General features: G+C 39.8%; 8 protein-coding genes and 3 further genes across 8 annotated transcripts; 5 read left to right on the forward strand and 6 right to left on the reverse strand.

Moving 5' to 3' along the window:
• Positions 1–490: 490 nt before the first annotated feature.
• On the forward strand, positions 491–2,836 carry SWI3 (Swi3p; the record flags this gene model as incomplete). Its single annotated transcript, XM_003648179.1, has 1 exon — positions 491–2,836. The coding sequence occupies one exon, from the start codon at positions 491–493 to the stop codon at positions 2,834–2,836; it is 2,346 nt and encodes a 781-aa protein (XP_003648227.1).
• Positions 2,837–3,272: 436 nt separating this feature from the next.
• Positions 3,273–5,259, forward strand: Ecym_8117 (the record flags this gene model as incomplete).
• Positions 5,260–5,548: 289 nt separating this feature from the next.
• Positions 5,549–6,357, reverse strand: Ecym_8118 (the record flags this gene model as incomplete).
• A 569-nt stretch (positions 6,358–6,926) lies between these two features.
• On the forward strand, positions 6,927–7,712 carry Ecym_8119 (the record flags this gene model as incomplete).
• A 95-nt stretch (positions 7,713–7,807) lies between these two features.
• PFD1 (prefolding complex chaperone subunit) lies at positions 7,808–8,218 on the reverse strand (the record flags this gene model as incomplete). The annotated part of the gene is made up of 1 exon (XM_003648180.1): positions 7,808–8,218. One exon carries the CDS (start codon positions 8,216–8,218, stop codon positions 7,808–7,810), a length of 411 nt encoding a protein of 136 aa, XP_003648228.1.
• A 107-nt stretch (positions 8,219–8,325) lies between these two features.
• ATP12 (ATP synthase complex assembly protein ATP12) lies at positions 8,326–9,288 on the forward strand (the record flags this gene model as incomplete). Its single annotated transcript, XM_003648181.1, has 1 exon — positions 8,326–9,288. One exon carries the CDS (start codon positions 8,326–8,328, stop codon positions 9,286–9,288), a length of 963 nt encoding a protein of 320 aa, XP_003648229.1.
• A 64-nt stretch (positions 9,289–9,352) lies between these two features.
• On the reverse strand, positions 9,353–12,001 carry RBH1 (Rbh1p; the record flags this gene model as incomplete). The annotated part of the gene is made up of 1 exon (XM_003648182.1): positions 9,353–12,001. The coding sequence occupies one exon, from the start codon at positions 11,999–12,001 to the stop codon at positions 9,353–9,355; it is 2,649 nt and encodes an 882-aa protein (XP_003648230.1).
• Positions 12,002–12,569: 568 nt separating this feature from the next.
• On the reverse strand, positions 12,570–13,796 carry MNN11 (alpha-1,6-mannosyltransferase; the record flags this gene model as incomplete). Its single annotated transcript, XM_003648183.1, has 1 exon — positions 12,570–13,796. One exon carries the CDS (start codon positions 13,794–13,796, stop codon positions 12,570–12,572), a length of 1,227 nt encoding a protein of 408 aa, XP_003648231.1.
• Positions 13,797–15,378: 1,582 nt separating this feature from the next.
• GON7 (chromatin DNA-binding EKC/KEOPS complex subunit GON7) lies at positions 15,379–15,765 on the reverse strand (the record flags this gene model as incomplete). The annotated part of the gene is made up of 1 exon (XM_003648184.1): positions 15,379–15,765. One exon carries the CDS (start codon positions 15,763–15,765, stop codon positions 15,379–15,381), a length of 387 nt encoding a protein of 128 aa, XP_003648232.1.
• A 596-nt stretch (positions 15,766–16,361) lies between these two features.
• RIM1 (Rim1p) lies at positions 16,362–16,910 on the reverse strand (the record flags this gene model as incomplete). Its single annotated transcript, XM_003648185.1, has 3 exons — positions 16,362–16,438; positions 16,507–16,595; positions 16,675–16,910. The coding sequence occupies 3 exons, from the start codon at positions 16,908–16,910 to the stop codon at positions 16,362–16,364; spliced, it is 402 nt and encodes a 133-aa protein (XP_003648233.1).
• Positions 16,911–17,843: 933 nt separating this feature from the next.
• Positions 17,844–18,797, forward strand: ATG36 (Atg36p; the record flags this gene model as incomplete). Its single annotated transcript, XM_003648186.1, has 1 exon — positions 17,844–18,797. The coding sequence occupies one exon, from the start codon at positions 17,844–17,846 to the stop codon at positions 18,795–18,797; it is 954 nt and encodes a 317-aa protein (XP_003648234.1).
• Between the last annotated feature and the right edge of the window lie 211 nt (positions 18,798–19,008).

Raw genomic sequence — 19,008 nt, forward strand, 5'->3', positions numbered from 1 at the left:
TCAGTCGAGACGCCAATGGTATCGCTTCGTATTGCCTACTTTCTGGGCTACAACCGGGGTGGTGCTGATTTGCGATACACAAGGTTCTTGGGCAGTCGAATTGGTGATAATGGAACGGTAATCGCAATCTGCGTCGATGGATCGCGGTCGAGCGTTTTTGGTATTTACGGCAGATGTTAGTAGGCAGCAGGCCAGGCGGTGGTTTATTTAAGCTGAGCCACCAGAAATTGGTAGTGCCCATTGGGAGAGGGAGAAAGCGGGAGACGGTACTGACGGTAGTGCTGCTGCTGCTGGTGTAGCAGGGCTCGAGGAAGGTTTACGGAATGTCACGTGATTCGTGTGAGATGACTGTGCCGCGTTGCTGAAAAGTTGTTTCTTAAACAGGAACCTTTGGTTTGATTTACTCGAGGGACTCAGCGCAAAAGGGCCACGAACAGAGAGTAGATAGACAGCGAGAGTCTTGAGAGGAGATCGGAGGCAATTGGAAACGATGTCCAGTAGTAGTAACTCTGTGGATAACTATGAAGACTTGAGCGAACAGGGAATTGAGGGGGTTTCGAGCTGGGGGGCGAATATGGAGGAGGAAGCCAATAAACAACACGAAGAACAGCAAATACAACAGGAGGAGCAAGAGACGGAACAGGGAGATGGGGGGGATGGGGGAGACAGGGGGGCAGAGCAGACGGGGGAGGGGGAGGATATTTTGATGGAGTCTTCTTCGGAGATGGATATGCTTGGTGGGGGGAGGGGGGTGTCAGAAGAACAGAGAAGGTACGGGGAGCTGGAGCTTGAGTCGTATGGCAATCTGGAGGATGAAGGTAGCAACACTGACTTGGTGTCAAATAGTGCGGGGCTTGATTTTGCAGCGGGAGTGGATGGAATGGATGACGTATTGTTGGGGGTTGTAGATGAGCAGTCTGCAGAAGCAGGATACGCAGCAGGCGCCGAAACAGAATCTGGGGAAACTGCAGAGGCAGGTAATTTGGGGTTGGAAGGAGAAGAAGATCGGGAGCAATCCGAGTTATCAGAGCAGCGAAAAACAGTTGAAGAAGAAAGTGTGTTGCAGCAAAGTTTGGATGAGGATGATGTCGCAAGCTTTTCCGAGGAATCGCGGCAGCAGGAAAAGGCTGTGGACGATGGGATCTCAGACGCCCTCCCAAAGGAATCTATGGGAGAAGAGATGGACATGGGTCACAAAGAACAAACTGGTACCGTAGATGATATCAAGGAGGAATTTGAAGCTATCAACAAGAACGATGCTAAAGCGGAGGACGAGGACGATAATGAAATGGATACCATACGAGAGTCCAACAAAGCACAGTCCAAGGGGGAGGAGGCTGAGCCAGAATATGTAGTCCCCCAAACGCATGAGATTGTTATACCCTCTTACGCTAAGTGGTTCCATCTTAATAAAATTCATGAGATTGAAAAGAAATCACTTCCTGAGTTTTTTATCAACCGTATCCCGTCCAAAACCCCGCAAGTCTATGTGAAGTATCGAAACTTTATGGTAAACTCCTACAGGCTGAACCCTAATGAATATTTCACCTTTACTTCTGCAAGACGGAATCTGTGTGGTGACGCGGGATCTATTTTTAGAGTCCACAAGTTTCTCTCGAAATGGGGTTTGATTAACTACCAAGTTGATAGCAAACTGAAACCTAAGGCTGTTGAGCCGCCTTTCACAGGTGAATATGCAACAAGGCATGATGCTCCCCGCGGTTTGTTTCCCTTTCAATCTTACAAGCCTGCAGTACAAATTCCCGATATGTCACGTTTGAAGAAGATGATGACCCAATTAAAAGATCCCGTTCTCCATGTTGACGAAGAATCGCAGTCGGAGTTGAAAATAGAGGATGACCAAGATAAATTAACAAACGGTAAAAGGCTGTCGAATGGTACCGCTGGTAGCAGCTTCAAACCACCTAAAAAACCAAGACTTGAGGATATGATAGACAAGAATTGGACAAAAGAGGAAGTTTTAAAACTATTGAAATCTCTCCAACAATATGGTGCTGACTGGCTCCAGGTTTCTAAAGATGTTGGCAATAAGACTCCTGAACAATGTATTCTGAGATTTTTACAGCTTCCTATCGAGGATAACTTTTTAGACGATCAAGAGACGCTGGGTCCACTAAAATATGGCGCACACTTGCCCTTCAGTAAAGCCGATAACCCAGTTATGAGTACATTGGCTTTCTTGATTGGTTTGGTTGACCCGAAAACAATCCAATCAATGACCCAAAGAGCAATCAAAATGGTTGGCGACAACGAAATAGACTCTAAAAGAGACCCCGATGAGACTATAGCAAGCACAGTCAAAGAGGCTACGGAAGTTGCTGTTTCAACTTTAGGTTTTAGATCACATGTGTTTGCCAGTAACGAGGAAAGACAAATAAATTCGATAACTAACGAACTGATTAATACACAGTTAAAAAAAGTTGACTTGAAGTTGAAGCTGTTAGATACCATGGAAAAGTCATTAGAAATGGAGCGCAAGGCACTGCAAAAGCAACAAGAAGAAGTTTTTGTGCAGAAGTTTTCATTTTCAAGACATGTAGCTAATATGCTAGAGAAGTTTGATAATATATTAAATGAATACCCAGATCCTGATAGATTACGGGAGCACATGGAATCCCTCAAAAAGATGGTTACAAATCCTCCAACCTTCTCTATCGGTCCAACGTCTGATCAAACACCGGGCTCTGCATCCAATGGTCCGAATCAGACCCCTCTAACTGCTGCAAACGAAGCAAGCGTTACTTCGTTTGATGAATCACATGTCAAACCTGTGTCGATGGATGCCCCACAATTGTACCGGTACTGGTCTGGTTGATTTTTTATTCTGATATCTTCTGCATTTGCATTACTAAGCGTCTATTTTTCAATAGTGCTAATTAATTTCCTACTACTCCGTAGCACTGTAATCTTGATTGTTGGTTGCACTCGCCATGCCTTCTATCCCTTTGTATTATTATTATAATGTACAACTTCATTAATAGTACACTTAAATAGAGGCGAACGCCTATTCAAGCGGTTAAGATTTAACAGATTTTTGTTTGTGTTTAGTATGAATTCTTGAGGTTTCTCCTATGAGATGATCCGTCTTAGTAACCTGGATTTAGGCCTTGATAAAGCTTAAAGATTCCAAAAATTAAAACCCAAGTTGGGTAGGTATCCTTCAAAAAATGAGGCGTGTACCCGCACCGTTTATGACAACTGTACTAAGAACTTCATTTGATTGAGGACGCTACTATAAACTACATGCAGTTATGTCAGCTAGTTCTTCTGTGTACCAGCATGCCTTAGAAATATGGAAGGAAGCAGATCTTCCCGGTCTGCAACAGAACTTGGATGAGGCCATTGTTGAAGTAAAGGAACTAGAGACGAAAACACTAGAATCAAGAAAGATACTAGCTCAAGGAACTAAAAAGTTCAAGAAATTGGGCGATGATGCCAAACTAGCACAACTGAATAAGATTATAAAGCATTATCAAGTGGAGATCGACTCTTTGACTTCAAGATGTAAATTTTCCGAACAGAAACTGTTTGAGGTTTATGGCAAGTTAAGCGAAGCTCCCGATCCACGGCCACTTTTAAAATCTTCTATGGATAATTTAGAAAATTCAGGTTCTGTGGAGGAATTAAGAATTGAGAATGGTGCTTTGAAGGATCGGTTAGCTAAAGTTGCAGACTATGATAAGTTGAAGGCCAGATTATTGGAGTTGGAACAAAATTCTGCTAAGACACTTACAAAACGGTTAATTGCTAAAGAACAAGAAGTTAATTCTAAATGGGACGAAAAGGCCCGTAATTGGAATGATAAGGAAAATGAGCTATTAAAGACAATAGAAAATTTAAAGAACAATAATAAAGTTTTGGAGAGCAAGCTTTCCAAACAGTTTGACCTTGGCGAAACGTTAGATACCACTAATGAAAATGGGGATACTCAAAAGAAAAACAACTCGAATCATCCCCCAAGTTCAGCTGAATTCCAGCTTTTGGCTCAAGAGTTGGAATCCGCTCAACTCAGGGTATTAGACTTGGAGAAAAGGAATGAGGAACTGAGTGGCCAATTGACCAAAGCTACTAATAGTGCGGAACAAGATTCGGAGTTGCATGTCAAGGACCTAAAGATAAATCGTTTAGAAAGTGAGAATGCATTATTAAGTGCTTCTCTGGAACGGGAACGTAGCTCTTTAATTGAGGGCAACCGTAGTAAGCTCAATCAAATAGAAGCCATGTCTCAAGAACTGGCTTCATATAAGAGTGAATTGACCACAATTAGGCGTAAATTAGCCAACTATTCTGATTACGAAGAAATTAAACAAGAGCTAAGTACGCTCAAAAGGATTGAATTTGGTGCTGCAGACACCGATAGTCATGATGAAAATGTCGAATCCTCTTTGATTTCAGCTAATAAAAGATTACAATCAAATCTGGCGGATTTGCGTGGTAAGAGCCAAGATCTAGAAAAGGATAGAACGTCATTGCAGAACCAAGTTATAGAATTGCAACAGAAATTGCAGAAGTTGGAAGAACTGAATTCTAAATTAGAGTCAGATTTGGGTAAAGTAGAGGATATTAGTTCCCAGTTTAGTGACACCGCAAGTATGATGTCTGGAGTAACCAGACAAATGACTAATAGGCTAGGGAATGTAGGAAGGTGGTCGCCTACTAGCTCAATTGTTGGGATTCCAGAGGAAACGGAGCCGGTTGGACTAACTTCTACTGGTAATTCAATCTTGCCGATTGTCACTCAACAGAGAGACAGAATCCGCAACAAAAATATGGAGTTAGAACGTCAATTGAAACAGAACTCCTTAGATCATGGCAAATTGAAGTCAGAGATTCTTAAACTAAAACAAGATAACCAGAAACTGTATGAACGCATCAGATATCTATCTTCTTACAGCAGAAATGGCACATCTGGTGTAAAACCTCCAATTGACTCTTCGATACTCGATGTCGAGTCCCAATATTCTGGGAGTTACGAGGAATCCCTACACCCATTGGCAGATTTTAAGAAACGTGAGTTGGAGCGTTTACATAGAAACAAGATGTCACCACTAGAAAAATTATTCTTGAGTTGGTGCAAACATTGTGCTAGCTAATAAGACTAGTAGAATGGCATTTATGTTTTACTGCATTGGGCTTCATGTGTTAGTTATAGTGGTGTTTATATATGTTTCAAGCTCAAATGAAAAAACTAGCCCAGTAATCAGTGGCTTAGGTGCCAATGTCTATGGCAGTACATAGCTATAAGGCATTTAAGTAAACAATATGCTGTATGACGCGTCGGTACCAACTAATGCTGATATCAAGAAACAAATGCCACTTACAAGTACTCCTCAGCCTTTGTTTGACGCATGACTTGGTACGAGTAGACAAATTTTGATATGTATATAATATATACGACTCAACAAGCGTTAATTGTATATTTCGTGCGTTAGATTATACAGTAAAATGGTAAGCACAACCAATAATATAGATACTAGGAAGAGGATTAAAAATCTGTTTTATAACCTGACATCAGAACTGTGATAGCCTAAGCGGTAATTCTCTTCTTAGCAGCCAAACTACCTCTTTGTCTAGAAGACAATCTGACAACCTTATTCTCTGCAGCCTTCTCAACAGCCTCCTCTTTCTCGGTCAAGACCAATTCAATGTGGGGATGGAGAAGATTCATATTTGTTGATTCTACCGTGAGCTCTGTAAGTTCTTCTTCTTTGCTTAGGAGCATGGTTGGCCTGGATGTGAGAAACATACAACTTGGTGATGTCCAAACCTTTCATCTGTAAAGAAAAATAGTTAGTAAACGAGATTCTTGTTATTCTGAATGGGAATAAACACATATCACACAGTTAAACAAGATAAATAAACCCTGCTAAAATACACCATATCTGAAAGTACTCTCAACTTCTTTAAATCCCTGAAAACACCCTTTCTCCCAGCTCTAAACAGTAACCACAAATAATCATCCCTCTGTTGTGTGATTGAATCTTTCTCCATCCATTGTTATACCAATCCTAAATTTTAAAAACATACCTGAGCGTTAGAAGCAGCGTTCTGCAACAAACCTTGAACAAACTTAACAGACTTGGCTGGCCATCTGGCCTTGGTAACACCAAACTCCTTACCTTGAGCAGTTCTACCAATAGAAGAGTTGTATCTTCTAAATGGAATAGCCCTCTTGTGATCCAAAACTTGTTCCAAGTACTTTTGAGCCTTCTCTAGGTCCCAACCAGAGATGGCTTGAGCAGTCTCCCTGGTGTTCTTGAAAGAGACTCTCAAATAAGAACCACGAGCGGAAGCTGACTTAGCTGGGTTAGTGGAGGTCGCACCGTATCTAGCCATTGTTTAGTCGTCGTCTAATATCTAGCTCTGTCCTTTTGGTTTGTACATAACGAAATTTCACCCATATTATTTTTGTAGATTCAGGATAGTAGTGCTGGAGTGTGTTGGCAATCCTGCCTGCTCGGAGCACTGAGTCTACGCTAGGCGCGCGCGTTCTCTGTCTGGGGAGATGATCTCCCCGCGTAGCCCGTATGGCCAACTTCTTTCCAGACGGAGGCCCGTAAACCCAGGCTGACTTCGGCCTAAGTAAATCCAGTCACGCTCCGCCTAGCGCTGGGCTGCGCACGCACACGGAATGGAGACCTCTTGGCGTACTCTTTCCCGTGTTCACGCGGTGCAACTTGTATGTGTGGGTGTTTCATATGTATGGGTGTAGTGTGTCAGCAGTCACAGAATTTGGTAACGGAATTTAAAAACGGAACTTTATTGGAAAGTCACACACCCCTTTGAAGATTGGAGGTTAATTGATTACTGAGTGGTAAGAGTAGTCATTGACTACCAGGGAAATAATAGGATATAACGAGGTTATCTACAGGTATTTCGATCTTCTTTGGAGGCTATCTATAGATATGAAGTTCATTGGTTTGGTTGTTTTCCTGGGTTTAATAATGGAGAGAGCGTCCTGTCGATCTCCGGTTAGCAGCTTTCTGGATGTATATAATATTACTAAATACCCACAGGAAACGGTTTTTACAAGTGATACGCCCCCTACCAAGACTATTGAGCATTGGCTTTTAAACTTCTACGGAGATGAAGACGTCGATTTACCTTCACCGTGTAAGAAAGACGATCTTGTATGCTATTGGACAGAAGTGGAGTTGGAAAACTCTGAAAAAGTTTTGACGAAGCTCATTACTGTTACTTCAAAAGATTTTTTGGACTACTACGATCTCAACGATGGTTTTGGCGCTAGGTTGGAACAATTAAAATGGGGGCCTAGTACTTTTTACATTGATTTGCACTTCTATTGTTACCCAGAGAGTGATAATGATACGGTTACTAAGGCTCAGTGGTATGACACCTCAATAAATTTATCGATTAAAGGACCTTCCGGGTGCTTGTTGAATCCAAAAAAAATTCAGAATCAGGAATTGGGTCTTGGATCACATGGTTAATCATCTACGCGGTGTTATTCGCTTTAATATATCTTCTGGCTACATCTTACATGAATAGCAGATATGGAGGCATTCAGGATTTCCGTGAAGAGTTTATGGAACGTTCAGGCACGTTGGTTTCATCACTGCCGCAGTTTGCGAAAGAAGTGGTCGGGAAGGTCGTTGGTGGAAGTTCCTCTTCAAGAGGAGGCTACAGTGCAGTATAACCAAGCGCAGCGTAGGCAGGTTGTTCAATATTAATTATTGCTTAAATCATAACATATAATGAATTTGTATGCCTCTTTGAATACGCGCACATATATAAGTTATATAAAATGTTACATATGTACAGTTAATCACTGTTGTTGGACGGACTTCCTCAAAACATCCATTGCGTTGTTCAGGGTGGTTTCAATATAGTTCTTCTTTATCATTAACGCTTTGATCTGGTCGTTGATAGTTTTCTCTTGCTTTGTAAGCTGCTCAGTATACTCCTGTTTGTCTTGAGTGATGAACATTTTTCCACATGATCTCCAAACATCACCAACAGGATAAGAGCTTAATTCCTTTGCCGTGACTTGAGCAAGCAGTTTTTGTCTCTGTAATTGGTTTAACTGAGTAATAACTAATTCAAGCTGTGCCTTATTGCTCCGCAAACCTGCTGCAATTTCCTGGATTGAGTTATCTCCTCCGGACATCTTAAGGGAATTGTTCCATCTTCTTGTTGTATATACTTCTGAGCATTGTATCTTGTATGCCTTTTTCATTTTTAACATGTTTTCAAAATTTTGGAAAAATATGATTTTTGTTTGAAATCGATCAACCCAACTTCAATTCACTACAACGACACTTACAACACCAACAAGTCATCATAATGGTACCGAGGGTGATGCAAAGGGGGGTTATAAATAATTTTTTAAAAAATGCTAGAGCTAATTATTCTAGTCTAAATGCTAGTCCGCTTGGAATTGATGGTTCGTGCGAGAACAATTTGAAGACTGAAACCAACATACTATCCAAGACTTTGGTGAAGTTTTGGGATAAGGTAACACTTAAAAAATGTGATAATACCTTAACTTTGCAAATCTATGGTAACCCGGTGCGCACACCATTGGGAAATTCCCTAAGTATTCCATCAAATCGTGTAATCTTGGCCCATATGCTAAAAGATGAATGGTCGAATGTAACCAAATTGTCTATCAAAACACATTCACTGCCGTTAACCTCAATTGTCTCACGCTGCATTGATTTACAGCTCGTCAGTAAGCCGGGAACTGATCCTGAGTTGTTAGCTAAAATAGGAGGTGGTCAAGATGTAATTTCTGAAAGTTTACTTCGTTATTTGGATACGGATACTTTATTGTGCTTTTCTCCAAAAAGTGAATACGAGGGAGCTCTGAGAAGAGCTCAAGATAAGATTTACTTACCGATACTTTCTGCAGTGGAATCATTCCTTGGCAAATACAGTGATTTGCCCGTGAGATTACAGCTTTTGGATTCTGATTTGCATGGACTGCGCGGTAATCGTCAATCGGATTCAACAAGGGCTGCTGCACTGAAATATTTACGGTCATTGAATACATGGGACCTTGCTGTTTTTGAGAAAACTGTTTTAACTACTAAATCTTTTATATGTGGCATTATCCTACTACAGAATAAAACAAATGATGCAACTAAAGCCATGCAAATGACAATGGAAGATATTGCTAATGCTGCTACCTTAGAAACCATTTACCAAGTGGATAAGTGGGGTGAAGTCGAAGACACTCATGACGTTGACAAACGTGATATTAGGAGGAACATTATAGCAGCAGGAATTGTTGCATATAGAGAATAAAACGGTGAAAGATTATTTTGTCCTGATATAACTAATTCTTCTGTATAAATTTTAATGCCCTAATCTATACCACTGATGACAGTAAATTGAAAACTTCGTCTGCAATACATTGATTTTTGAATTGAAATAGTTGCACACCTATAGATATTCCCGTTCTTCCGTATTTTCTAAAACCATTGATTGTTGAGTACGATATTTCCTTCTCATCTCCGTTGACCAATTCAAATCTGTAACCAACGAAATTTGAGTTGCATTTCTGCGTGTAGATATCTAATAGCCCTCTTTTCTTTAATTTCCAGCCATGTTCTGAAGTGTATGTATGCAACCTAACTTGTAATTTTGGAACCAAAAGGAGGAAAATAGCATCTGCATGTAAATAATCATTTACTGTATCTGAATGGCAGTCGTTTAAAGAGGTGAGAGATCTTAAAGATTGGGCATCTTCAGTCATTTTGCATGGGTCCGCAGGCGACAAACAGACCGTTGGTATTTCCTTTGGCAACACAGACGGTGAATTATATTGAATACACAGATGCAGACAGTTTATTAAGCTCTCTATTTCTGGGCACCTCATCATTATCATACGCGGCACTTCGAGGGAAACTGCAGACAAACAATCATTCTTGCCAATTCTAATTTGGATATCTTGAGCACCTGACCTGTCAATTCTCCAGTCGCCCGAAAAACGCAATATTAGTTGGTAGATAGCCCTTTTTGGATTCTGTACAATGCAGAAATATTCTCCGTCTTCGTTCTCCAAAATCAGGAGTCGCATCCAGTCACTTGATAATGACAACCAAGAATAACCAGACCAGCAGGAAACGTTGGTACGTCCATCAAAAATAACGTGGTTGTTTAAAATGTCAACATCGAAGGGTAGATCAGATAAAGATAGTAAAGCATTTGTGTTCTTGATATTACCTATAGATATTCGCTCCCTCGCAGATATATGGTGGTTGGCCTTTAAATTACTGCACTCTATATTAGATATTTTTGGAAATGGTGTGATGTATCTTCTGTTATCCCCACTGAATTTAACCTTATTACGTTCGGTTATGCCGCTTTTAGAACTCCTATTAGTAAATAAACTGAATAATTGCATATTCTTTTTCCTCAGTAATTGTGGTTTATGCATGGAGAATGTTAGTTGAAAATCTTCTGCTTCTTGTTCATCAACATCCCTTATAACGTTTGTATATATTTCGTTGGTAAACTGCTTGGTAATGTTTGCTGACTCCAACAGTTTAGTTGATACATTATCAACTCCGCTCTGCGGGGTTCTTTTTTCAGAAGAGGATATTGGGCTTACTTCTTCCATAGTTATTTTCATAGATTGAGATGCTACAGACTGATTAGCTTTAGGACAAAAATCAAACTCCGATTCGGTAGTGCTAATGCTCTCCTCAAACCGTAATAAACTGTCGTGGTTGGAAGACTCCATATCATTCAACGAATAAGACAAACTTGCCAAATTTTCAGTCGCTGGATTATTTAAGCTACCAGCAGCATTAAGATCAGATACACTTTTTTTTTGCGTAGTGTCTTCGACAGATGGTTCAGACGTACTATAGGAAGCATTCAAAGCAGTCTCTGGACATAATAAATTTTGTGAGGGTAATTGTAGCCCTAAACCAAAATTCTCTGGAGACCTTATCTCTAGGAGTTTCTCATGTTTCAACTTGAATTTTTGTAGCGGGTGGGACACGCTTCTTGTCGCAGCTAATGCAGTCTCCACGCCCGAAAGCTTCGAACACTTTGTTCCAAAAACCATCTGAAAATTGGACCGCCAAAATTCCTCCCAGCCCAAGTTATTAACTATCTTTAAAGTCAGATTAAAATCGACTTCCCCTTCGGCTTTTAATTCAATCCCATTTGGGATCTCTCTAACAGATGAGAAGTTGGATTTTCCTAATGTTGAAAACAATAACGATCGACCGATATCCGCAAGAAAATTGGATCCCGATATCAATGCATTCAATAACTTTGCTCCGTCATTTGTATTATAAGGAAGAGCTTGGTTATTTACTTTGAAGATCGCAATTTCTCCTGAATCGAGCTGGAATACTTCAACCAACAATTGATAATAACCAAATTTCGGTAATGTCAACTCAAAGAAATCTCGCTTCACGACATTTTTTAAGCCAAATAACGGAGGACTGACAATATCACGGTTATGAGAGAATAGGTCCTCCACTTTATCAAACAATAATGTGGAGGAATTTATTTTATTCCACCTGTTGACGAAATTGTTTTGGAACTTTTCCAGCAACAACCTCAATAGACCACTCATAGTCAACTCAGATAACCTGGACAGCCCAGAATAAAATTCGAGTACTAGTGCGATAAATTCCGAATTGGGTCTTATTTGATAGCGAATCAGTTTGGATTCGAACAACAACTCTAAAACCCCAGTAAGAATAAAATCATAGCTTTCCAAAACTCTAGGCTCATTTTCTAGCCACTGAGCAAATATCTTATGGGAAACTTCCTGAGCACCATGCTCAGCGACACGTTCAACGGATTCCCAGAATAACTCATGCAAAAGAAGTAGCAGTTGGGCTACGGTAGACAATGATTTCAATTTTGATGAAAAATGATAGTGTGGACCTACACTTGGTAACAGACGTTGATCGGCATCTTGCAAAAACCGCTCAAACCTGTATAAAACAGTTTGATGTTCTTCTTCTAAGCTCTGGAATCCACCGAAATTCATCTAGTTGTAAGCCTAAAGCTATATTGTGCTTTGTATATTAGAACCGACCGTCAAAGGCAAAGAGTACCCTAGTTTTATAGCGCGAATGAGAACCAAATACTGACATATATATAAGGGGTTAAGCAGGGGCGAAGTGGACTGAACCAAGCTTTGCGGACTCAGTGCACAACAATGAAATGAACTGACACTTTTTAGACTACTAGTTCCTTAAAGTAACTATTAAAGTTCTTGCATAAAGAGGTTTCCATCTTCGTGTCTCCGATTAGACGCGAAAAACTGGCATCGCTTTTGGTGTATTCCTTTCACACAGAAATGTTTGGACAGAGTTGTTGTAAGACCACGAAACTAGCGTTTTAGATGCTTTGTTGTAGTTTTATTTAAGGAATAATTAAATAGGCTCAATGATTGCATTCTCAAAGAAGTTGTGACACATAGGGGAACCAGCTGCCTGTGATGGTTCCTTGCGTAGGTTTCAAAATCTTGTAGGAGTAAATGAACTATGCTTTATATACTTTATAGAGGCAGGAAAAATTGATACATGTTAATTATGATAGCTTTACTTCTCAGATTACTTTTGAACAAATGAGTTAATATCAGAAACACAAGAACCCCTTTCACGACAACCATGAAATAGAATGACGGGATCTTCCATTGAATACCAATAAAGATCACCCTTCTTTTCTGGTTCCCTGTCGTAGTTATATCTGGCAGCTATAACTTTTGAATGTACTAATGCAGTCCTTGCTAGCATTTTCGGATGCCATTGCAGCATATGACCAATACTGGAAGCCATACTGTCCCATTGGGAATTTCTCACCAATGGATCAGATAAATAATCCAAAAACGCCTTACCATATAAGCCCGGTGCAACTATAAAAGAATCAGTTACCAACTCCATGTCTTTGGTTTGCGGGATGATGATCTTCACACGGTTCGCTGGAAGTTCGGCATACGACTTGATGTTTGAACCCTTAACTATCGAGGTACCTCTGAGAATAAACTGATTGAGAATCTTCGGCACTAAAAACTGATCTAATGAAAAGTCCATTTTCACAATCAAGCCATTCTGATCAATAAACCAAAAATACTTCGCATATGGGAAGGCGAAGAAAGCAGCTCTTATAATTAACGGTTTCATAAATTCGTAACTTTCTTGCACTGACTGACGCTCAACCAATGGAATAAATTCTTGGGCCCAGCGAATATATGTCCCATATTTGTGCTGTGTTGCATAATTAACCCTGTTCTGGATAATTTTGATAACAGTATCCTTGTCATAACTGTCAAAATCAATTAAAGTAACAATAACAATCTCAGGGTGATCAGTTTTCTTCCTATAAACTAATTTCCCGGAGTCTAAAAAGTCTCTCTTTGCAATTAAATAAGGATCCTTCAGCTCATTTTTCTCTTTCGCGGACAATGGAACATCGTCTTCTTTAATCACATACCTACTGTTCCCATGTTCATCGATCCTTCTTGTAAAAAGAAAAGGAACACCTCGTTCTTTTAGTTCATCTAAATGCTTAGTACTTGGACAAATGAATGGAACTACCGAGTTAACCGAATGTTTGTAATGGCCATGTTTTGCAGGTAACGTTTCCACGTGCGACTTAACACCATATAACCAGTATGCAAAAACGTATATTGAGAATAGACTAAACGCCAACATAGAAAACAAAGTCAGCTGTGTTCTTCTTCTCTTTGGACTTAGAAATCTCTTTCTCCAGTTAACCAGTATATGACGTAGTCGGTCTCCATCTCTAAGGGAGTGGTTAGATTTAGGTCTAAACGGCATGGTGAGCTACTCAATTAGAAATACGCCTTCACAGGGTACAGACAGTTGTAGATTTCGAATAAACCAATAAACCTATGTATCCCCTCTCTTATCCGTGGAAAAGACAGAATCCTAGCCTCAAAGTGGTCAAAACCTTGACTGTACAGCAAAGTCTCTAGGTTAAAATACATTCTAGTGCGAATTTTTTGGTCTCGACATTAATCACCATTTACGAAATTCTAAATTCGGGTGACGGTAAAACTTTACGAATATTAGTGAATGTCATTTAATTAAAGTAAAAGGTATATTCAAGATTTGGTGGTTCATAAATGGCTCTTTCTATACCTTTCGGTTGTCATCATGTTCAGTAATTTTTATTTAAGCGCTAAAGGGTAGTTGTTGTTGTTTAGTGCCCACCCAAGAGCTTGTATTAACGTCGAACACCAACAGAAGGATATGATAACGCTTTCCAAACAGAGGGGGCTGGGGTCTGTGCAACATTTCCAATGGAAACCCGATGCTTCTTCTTAAATATGGTCAATAGTATTTGAATGGATATTTAGACTTAATACAGTGTATGCTGTTTTCTAACTTGGTGAACTGTCACTGGAATTAAATTCAACAGTGATGGATGGTCAGCCTATGTAGAACATTTCTGGCCAACATGCTGAACACTGCTGCTTCGTATCCACAAGTATTCGTGTATTTATTTAATTATTTTTCAGCATGCTTGGATTCAGGTACCGTCTCTGTTTGATGGCGAAACGTGAGGAGCTTGAGGCAGATCAATGATTCTGCTGCCAGTGCCATCGAAGACACAAAGGAATAAACTGTGATATGATTCTTGGAATGACTATCTTCTCCATACAATTTCACCAGTTATTGGATCATTGAATATCAGAATGCAAATTTTGATACAGCATTGGCGGGGGGGTTCCTTAGATAAGCGTGTGAGAATTGGACGTCTTATATCTCCAAGATTACACCATCTTCCTCAGGGGAGCAAAAAATGAATATGTCGTACTTCAAAATCTCCATTCAATCGACAGAAGTTATAAAGGTTCCTTCCTCTCCTTCTTTCTGAACCATTCAAGCAATCAATCCCAGGAGATAATAGAGTCTGTGCCTGGCAAAGCATTATATACCAGAGGAGTAGTAATTTGTTAGAAGGGATTCAATTTGTCATAAATCGATTCATAACAGCAACACATAGTTTGTATGTTTTTTAGGCCAAATTCTTTCCTCTCATTTGCTAGGGTAAAAGTTCCAACTAGGTCCCTGTGATTAACATGATTATCTAGAACTTAAAGACGAAGGGAACTTGGAGGATATGTATCTGTCAGATTGTTAACAGTAGCAGCTGACGCTACCTGATCATTCTCTGTTTTTCTTTTATTCTATTTAATTGATATACAGGTTCTCCTTCCGTATCTACCTAGAAGAGCCTTTCAAACTTGCAAGTCCGTGGAATTATCGCCTTTCCATCCTTGGTTTGGCCATATACAAAAGTTCATCGTGTTCTGGTCGTCCGAATAACTATTCTGTTACTGCAAAAAATTCACACAACCAATAACATTATAGATCTACACTATTATCTCCCATTTCAGCCAACATTATTGTTAATATCTTGCTCTTGCCCTTGTTCCTTTACCGTGTCGCTGTCACAATTTTCAGACTTCGACCTCTTACTTTTTGCCAGCTCCATTTCGGAAGTCAAATATCTATTAATATCATCCTGAAGCCCAGTTAGCTGCATCCTCAGCCGTGATAAGTTGGTATGAGTTCCAGTGTTCGCATCCTTTTTAGGATCACTAGGACAATCTCTATCGACCTGCCCCGCTTTCAAAACATATGCTGATGGACCAGTTGTTTCGCCATGGGTCATCTGATAACGCTTCTGATTGGCATCTACTGTAAAAGTGTGGGATTCACCGGAAGGTGACGAATACGTAGCAATTGGAAGACTCATTTGATATTGATCGATGTCCATTTACTAACAACCCTCTTTCTACTTCCTGTATAATACAATTGAAAACAGGAAATTGATAATATAATAATATATAAATAGCTAAATTCATCTAGGAAGAGCGCCCTCGAAATTTCATATCTACGTACATCATGATGTCTCCATAGTGTTGGAAGATCCATTATTAATATGACATCAACTAAAATAAGATTTACCACCGACATTATTACTTCAAGCATTCTATGGGCTTCGTTCGACTGCGTCTAACTGCGTTTCCGTTCATTTCTCCAGATGGTTTACCTATCTACACACGCTGGTTGCCTCTCTGCTGCCGTTTTTGTTTGTTAAAGTTAAGTTATGCATCTAAAATCTAAAAAACTGTCATGTTTCTTATCGTCGCTGCTCCTTTTGCGGCCCCTTGATTATGTACACAACAAACATACTATTCAAACGAATACATTAGGTAGTCTCTTACAAACAACTCTATATATTGACGATATACATCGCGACACACATCCAACTCACTATCTGTGGGCTGTTCATGTGTGTTGCAGACCGTGGGAATAAATAGACGATCAAGATTTCAAATTAATAAGTGTTGATATAAAACAATCGGAATATTAATCCGTGTTAGTAGGCTCTTCAGCAGACTCGGCAGGCTCTGCTCCCTTGCCGTTTTTAAGCAAGTTAATATCCCCTAGTGGATAATGCATTGTTAATAATACGCACAGAAAACAAAATTAAAAAACCACTTGTAAAACATACTTTGAATGAGAGACAAAGAGTAGCCCTTTGAACCGTCCTCCCTCTCGTAGAAATTATTGGAAGCATCTGCTTCGATATAGACCAGAGCTCTGAGAACACAGGTAAAAGTTAGTATGACCAATCCCCCACTCCCGTCGTTTTTTTTTCCAAAACCAAAAAAATACATACCCTTTTCTGACATATTGGGTCAAGAAATTCATCTGAGGATCATTAAAGACAGTGACATTGTACCAATTTGTTGGTCCTTCCTTCCTGGGCTGCGAAGCAATTGAATACTTCACATACCTCTTTTCATTAACACTCGTATATTCCGTAATTTCAGAACCAATACGACCAATTATCGTCATCTTGGAAAAATCAAACTTTCTGCCGGTGGCATGAAACTGACGAACTTGACGCAACATATCTGCAATATATCTCCTCTAATCTTCGAGAACCAAAAGTCTTCTTTTCTGATTTCGTCTGTGTGTGCATTGTGCTTCCACTCGTAGAAGGCTTTCAATAAAAAAAGTTAAAAGGAGTGCGACGACGGAAATGATCGTTTAGGATACAGCGATCACGTGACCAGCTCGTACACAAAATCAGGGTAACACATCAAGATAACAAAGTCATGTGACCAAAGTCACATGACTTCAAAGGGAACAAAAGTTGAAACACAACACCCAGAAGCAGTCCCCGTTCTTTACCCGCTTTTCGCGCCTACGCATTATATGTAAATAAGAAGGACATACCACAATCCGTCATGACAGCTTTCTAAATACGTATGGCGGTGGGGCAGTAGTGCCACTGATCAGCTGCACATCGGCTATCCTACTCTAAAGTTTTACAGCCAGATAACACGCCTTTTTTGCCCCCGGTTTGCAGCAGAATTTTTCTGTTTTCTGGGGTCTGGAAGTGACAGTTCCACCAATACTATAACGGATAACAAATAACAACATATATATACTACAAAGCATCCGAAAATAGTAGCTAGGTTTATAGATAGTACGGTTTGCCCCATAGAGGTATTTATGAGTAGTTTTCTTTATCTCAGATTTTTGTTGCATGGGGAATATTACTGTTCAAAGATATCTTCATAGGATTGGGACAAAAGGGTCGTCGTAACCAAGTGACGCTCCATGTATTAATTATCCCTTGATACACAATCAACAAGCTGAGCACAGGAAAAGAAGAGCAGGATAGTTGTAGTATCTATAAAATTAGTCAACTAGTGAAGTTACTTCGCAGTTTTTAATATCGATACGATTATAGTTTTAACAAGGAAGAAGACAGAAGAAGGAGAAGAGAGAATCTATTTTGTACATTGAGACAAGGAGATATAGGGAGCAAGGCGTTTAATGAGTTTTAACAGTTACCATAGGAGGGTTGGGACTGCTTCTAAATCTGTGATAAAGGCGTCCTTGTCACACATTTCGGAGTCACCTAATACACCGGAGGTTGATTATTTGTCAGGGTTCTATGCTGTTGATGTACAAGATGTGCATGTTTTGAACAATCCTGTTTCTGAGACCAAGGAATCCCCTTCCGCAATCAGCGACGACGAGGTGTCCGTATTCAAGCAAAATCGTGTGGCAGAGACGACTCCGCACAGTGTCGACATAAGGTCCGAAGAATTCGCGATTTTAAGTGATTCTAGTGGGGATCTGGAGGAACTGGAGGCGTGTTCTCGGGTTAATAACAGTAATGCTGGGAATGATTTACGGTCAAAAAATGAGCGGATTGATGACTGGTGCTTGAATTACGTGTCATACCCAAAGTCGAACTTGAACTTGGATAATTCCAACTCACATGTTCTGGATATTGCGAAATCATGGGGGGTTGATAATGATGTACCTACTATCATCAACTACAGCGGCAGTGCAGCTACTAGCAACAACCTTATAGAGGAACAGCAACACCCTTTAACAATACCATCTTATGAATCTGAAAAGTTATCAAAACTTACACCGACTGAACTTTCAGAGTTAACTAAATTTGTTAAGGAACTGATTCCCTATTTACTTAGTGATCGTGCATTGATAAGGACATCAAGATGTTCAAGAAAGTATGGCGACGTACCTACCTTGTTTCCAGAAAGAAATCTGCTATTTAGGTGTTCACTTGATGCGAGACGTCTATCTACAATGACCAACTTATACCAACAAATGAAACACTTGTTATTGGATACACCTGATGATCCTAACTATGAATCCTTGGATGAAATTTCCTTATCATCTGTAAATTCGTCATTACCTGTGGAGTCATGGTACGGTTGGCATATGGTACCTAGGTTCCGAGAAACAGAATTTTAAACTAAAAAAACAAGAATAGCGCTCAGATATGGTTAACAATTTTTGAAAGAAAGTCGAATGGATATAACTTATATAATAATGTTTATATTTGAGCGGCACCAGAATATTACATGAAATCTCAAGTGGTTTTTATATTACCAAGCTTTTTTCTAGGTTAGACACATGATCAACATAACACTCCGTTTTAAATATTATCACAAACCTCTTGAGA

This window comes from Eremothecium cymbalariae, chromosome 8, assembly GCF_000235365.1.
Source record: "Eremothecium cymbalariae DBVPG#7215 chromosome 8, complete sequence".
NCBI lineage: Eukaryota > Fungi > Ascomycota > Saccharomycetes > Saccharomycetales > Saccharomycetaceae > Eremothecium > Eremothecium cymbalariae.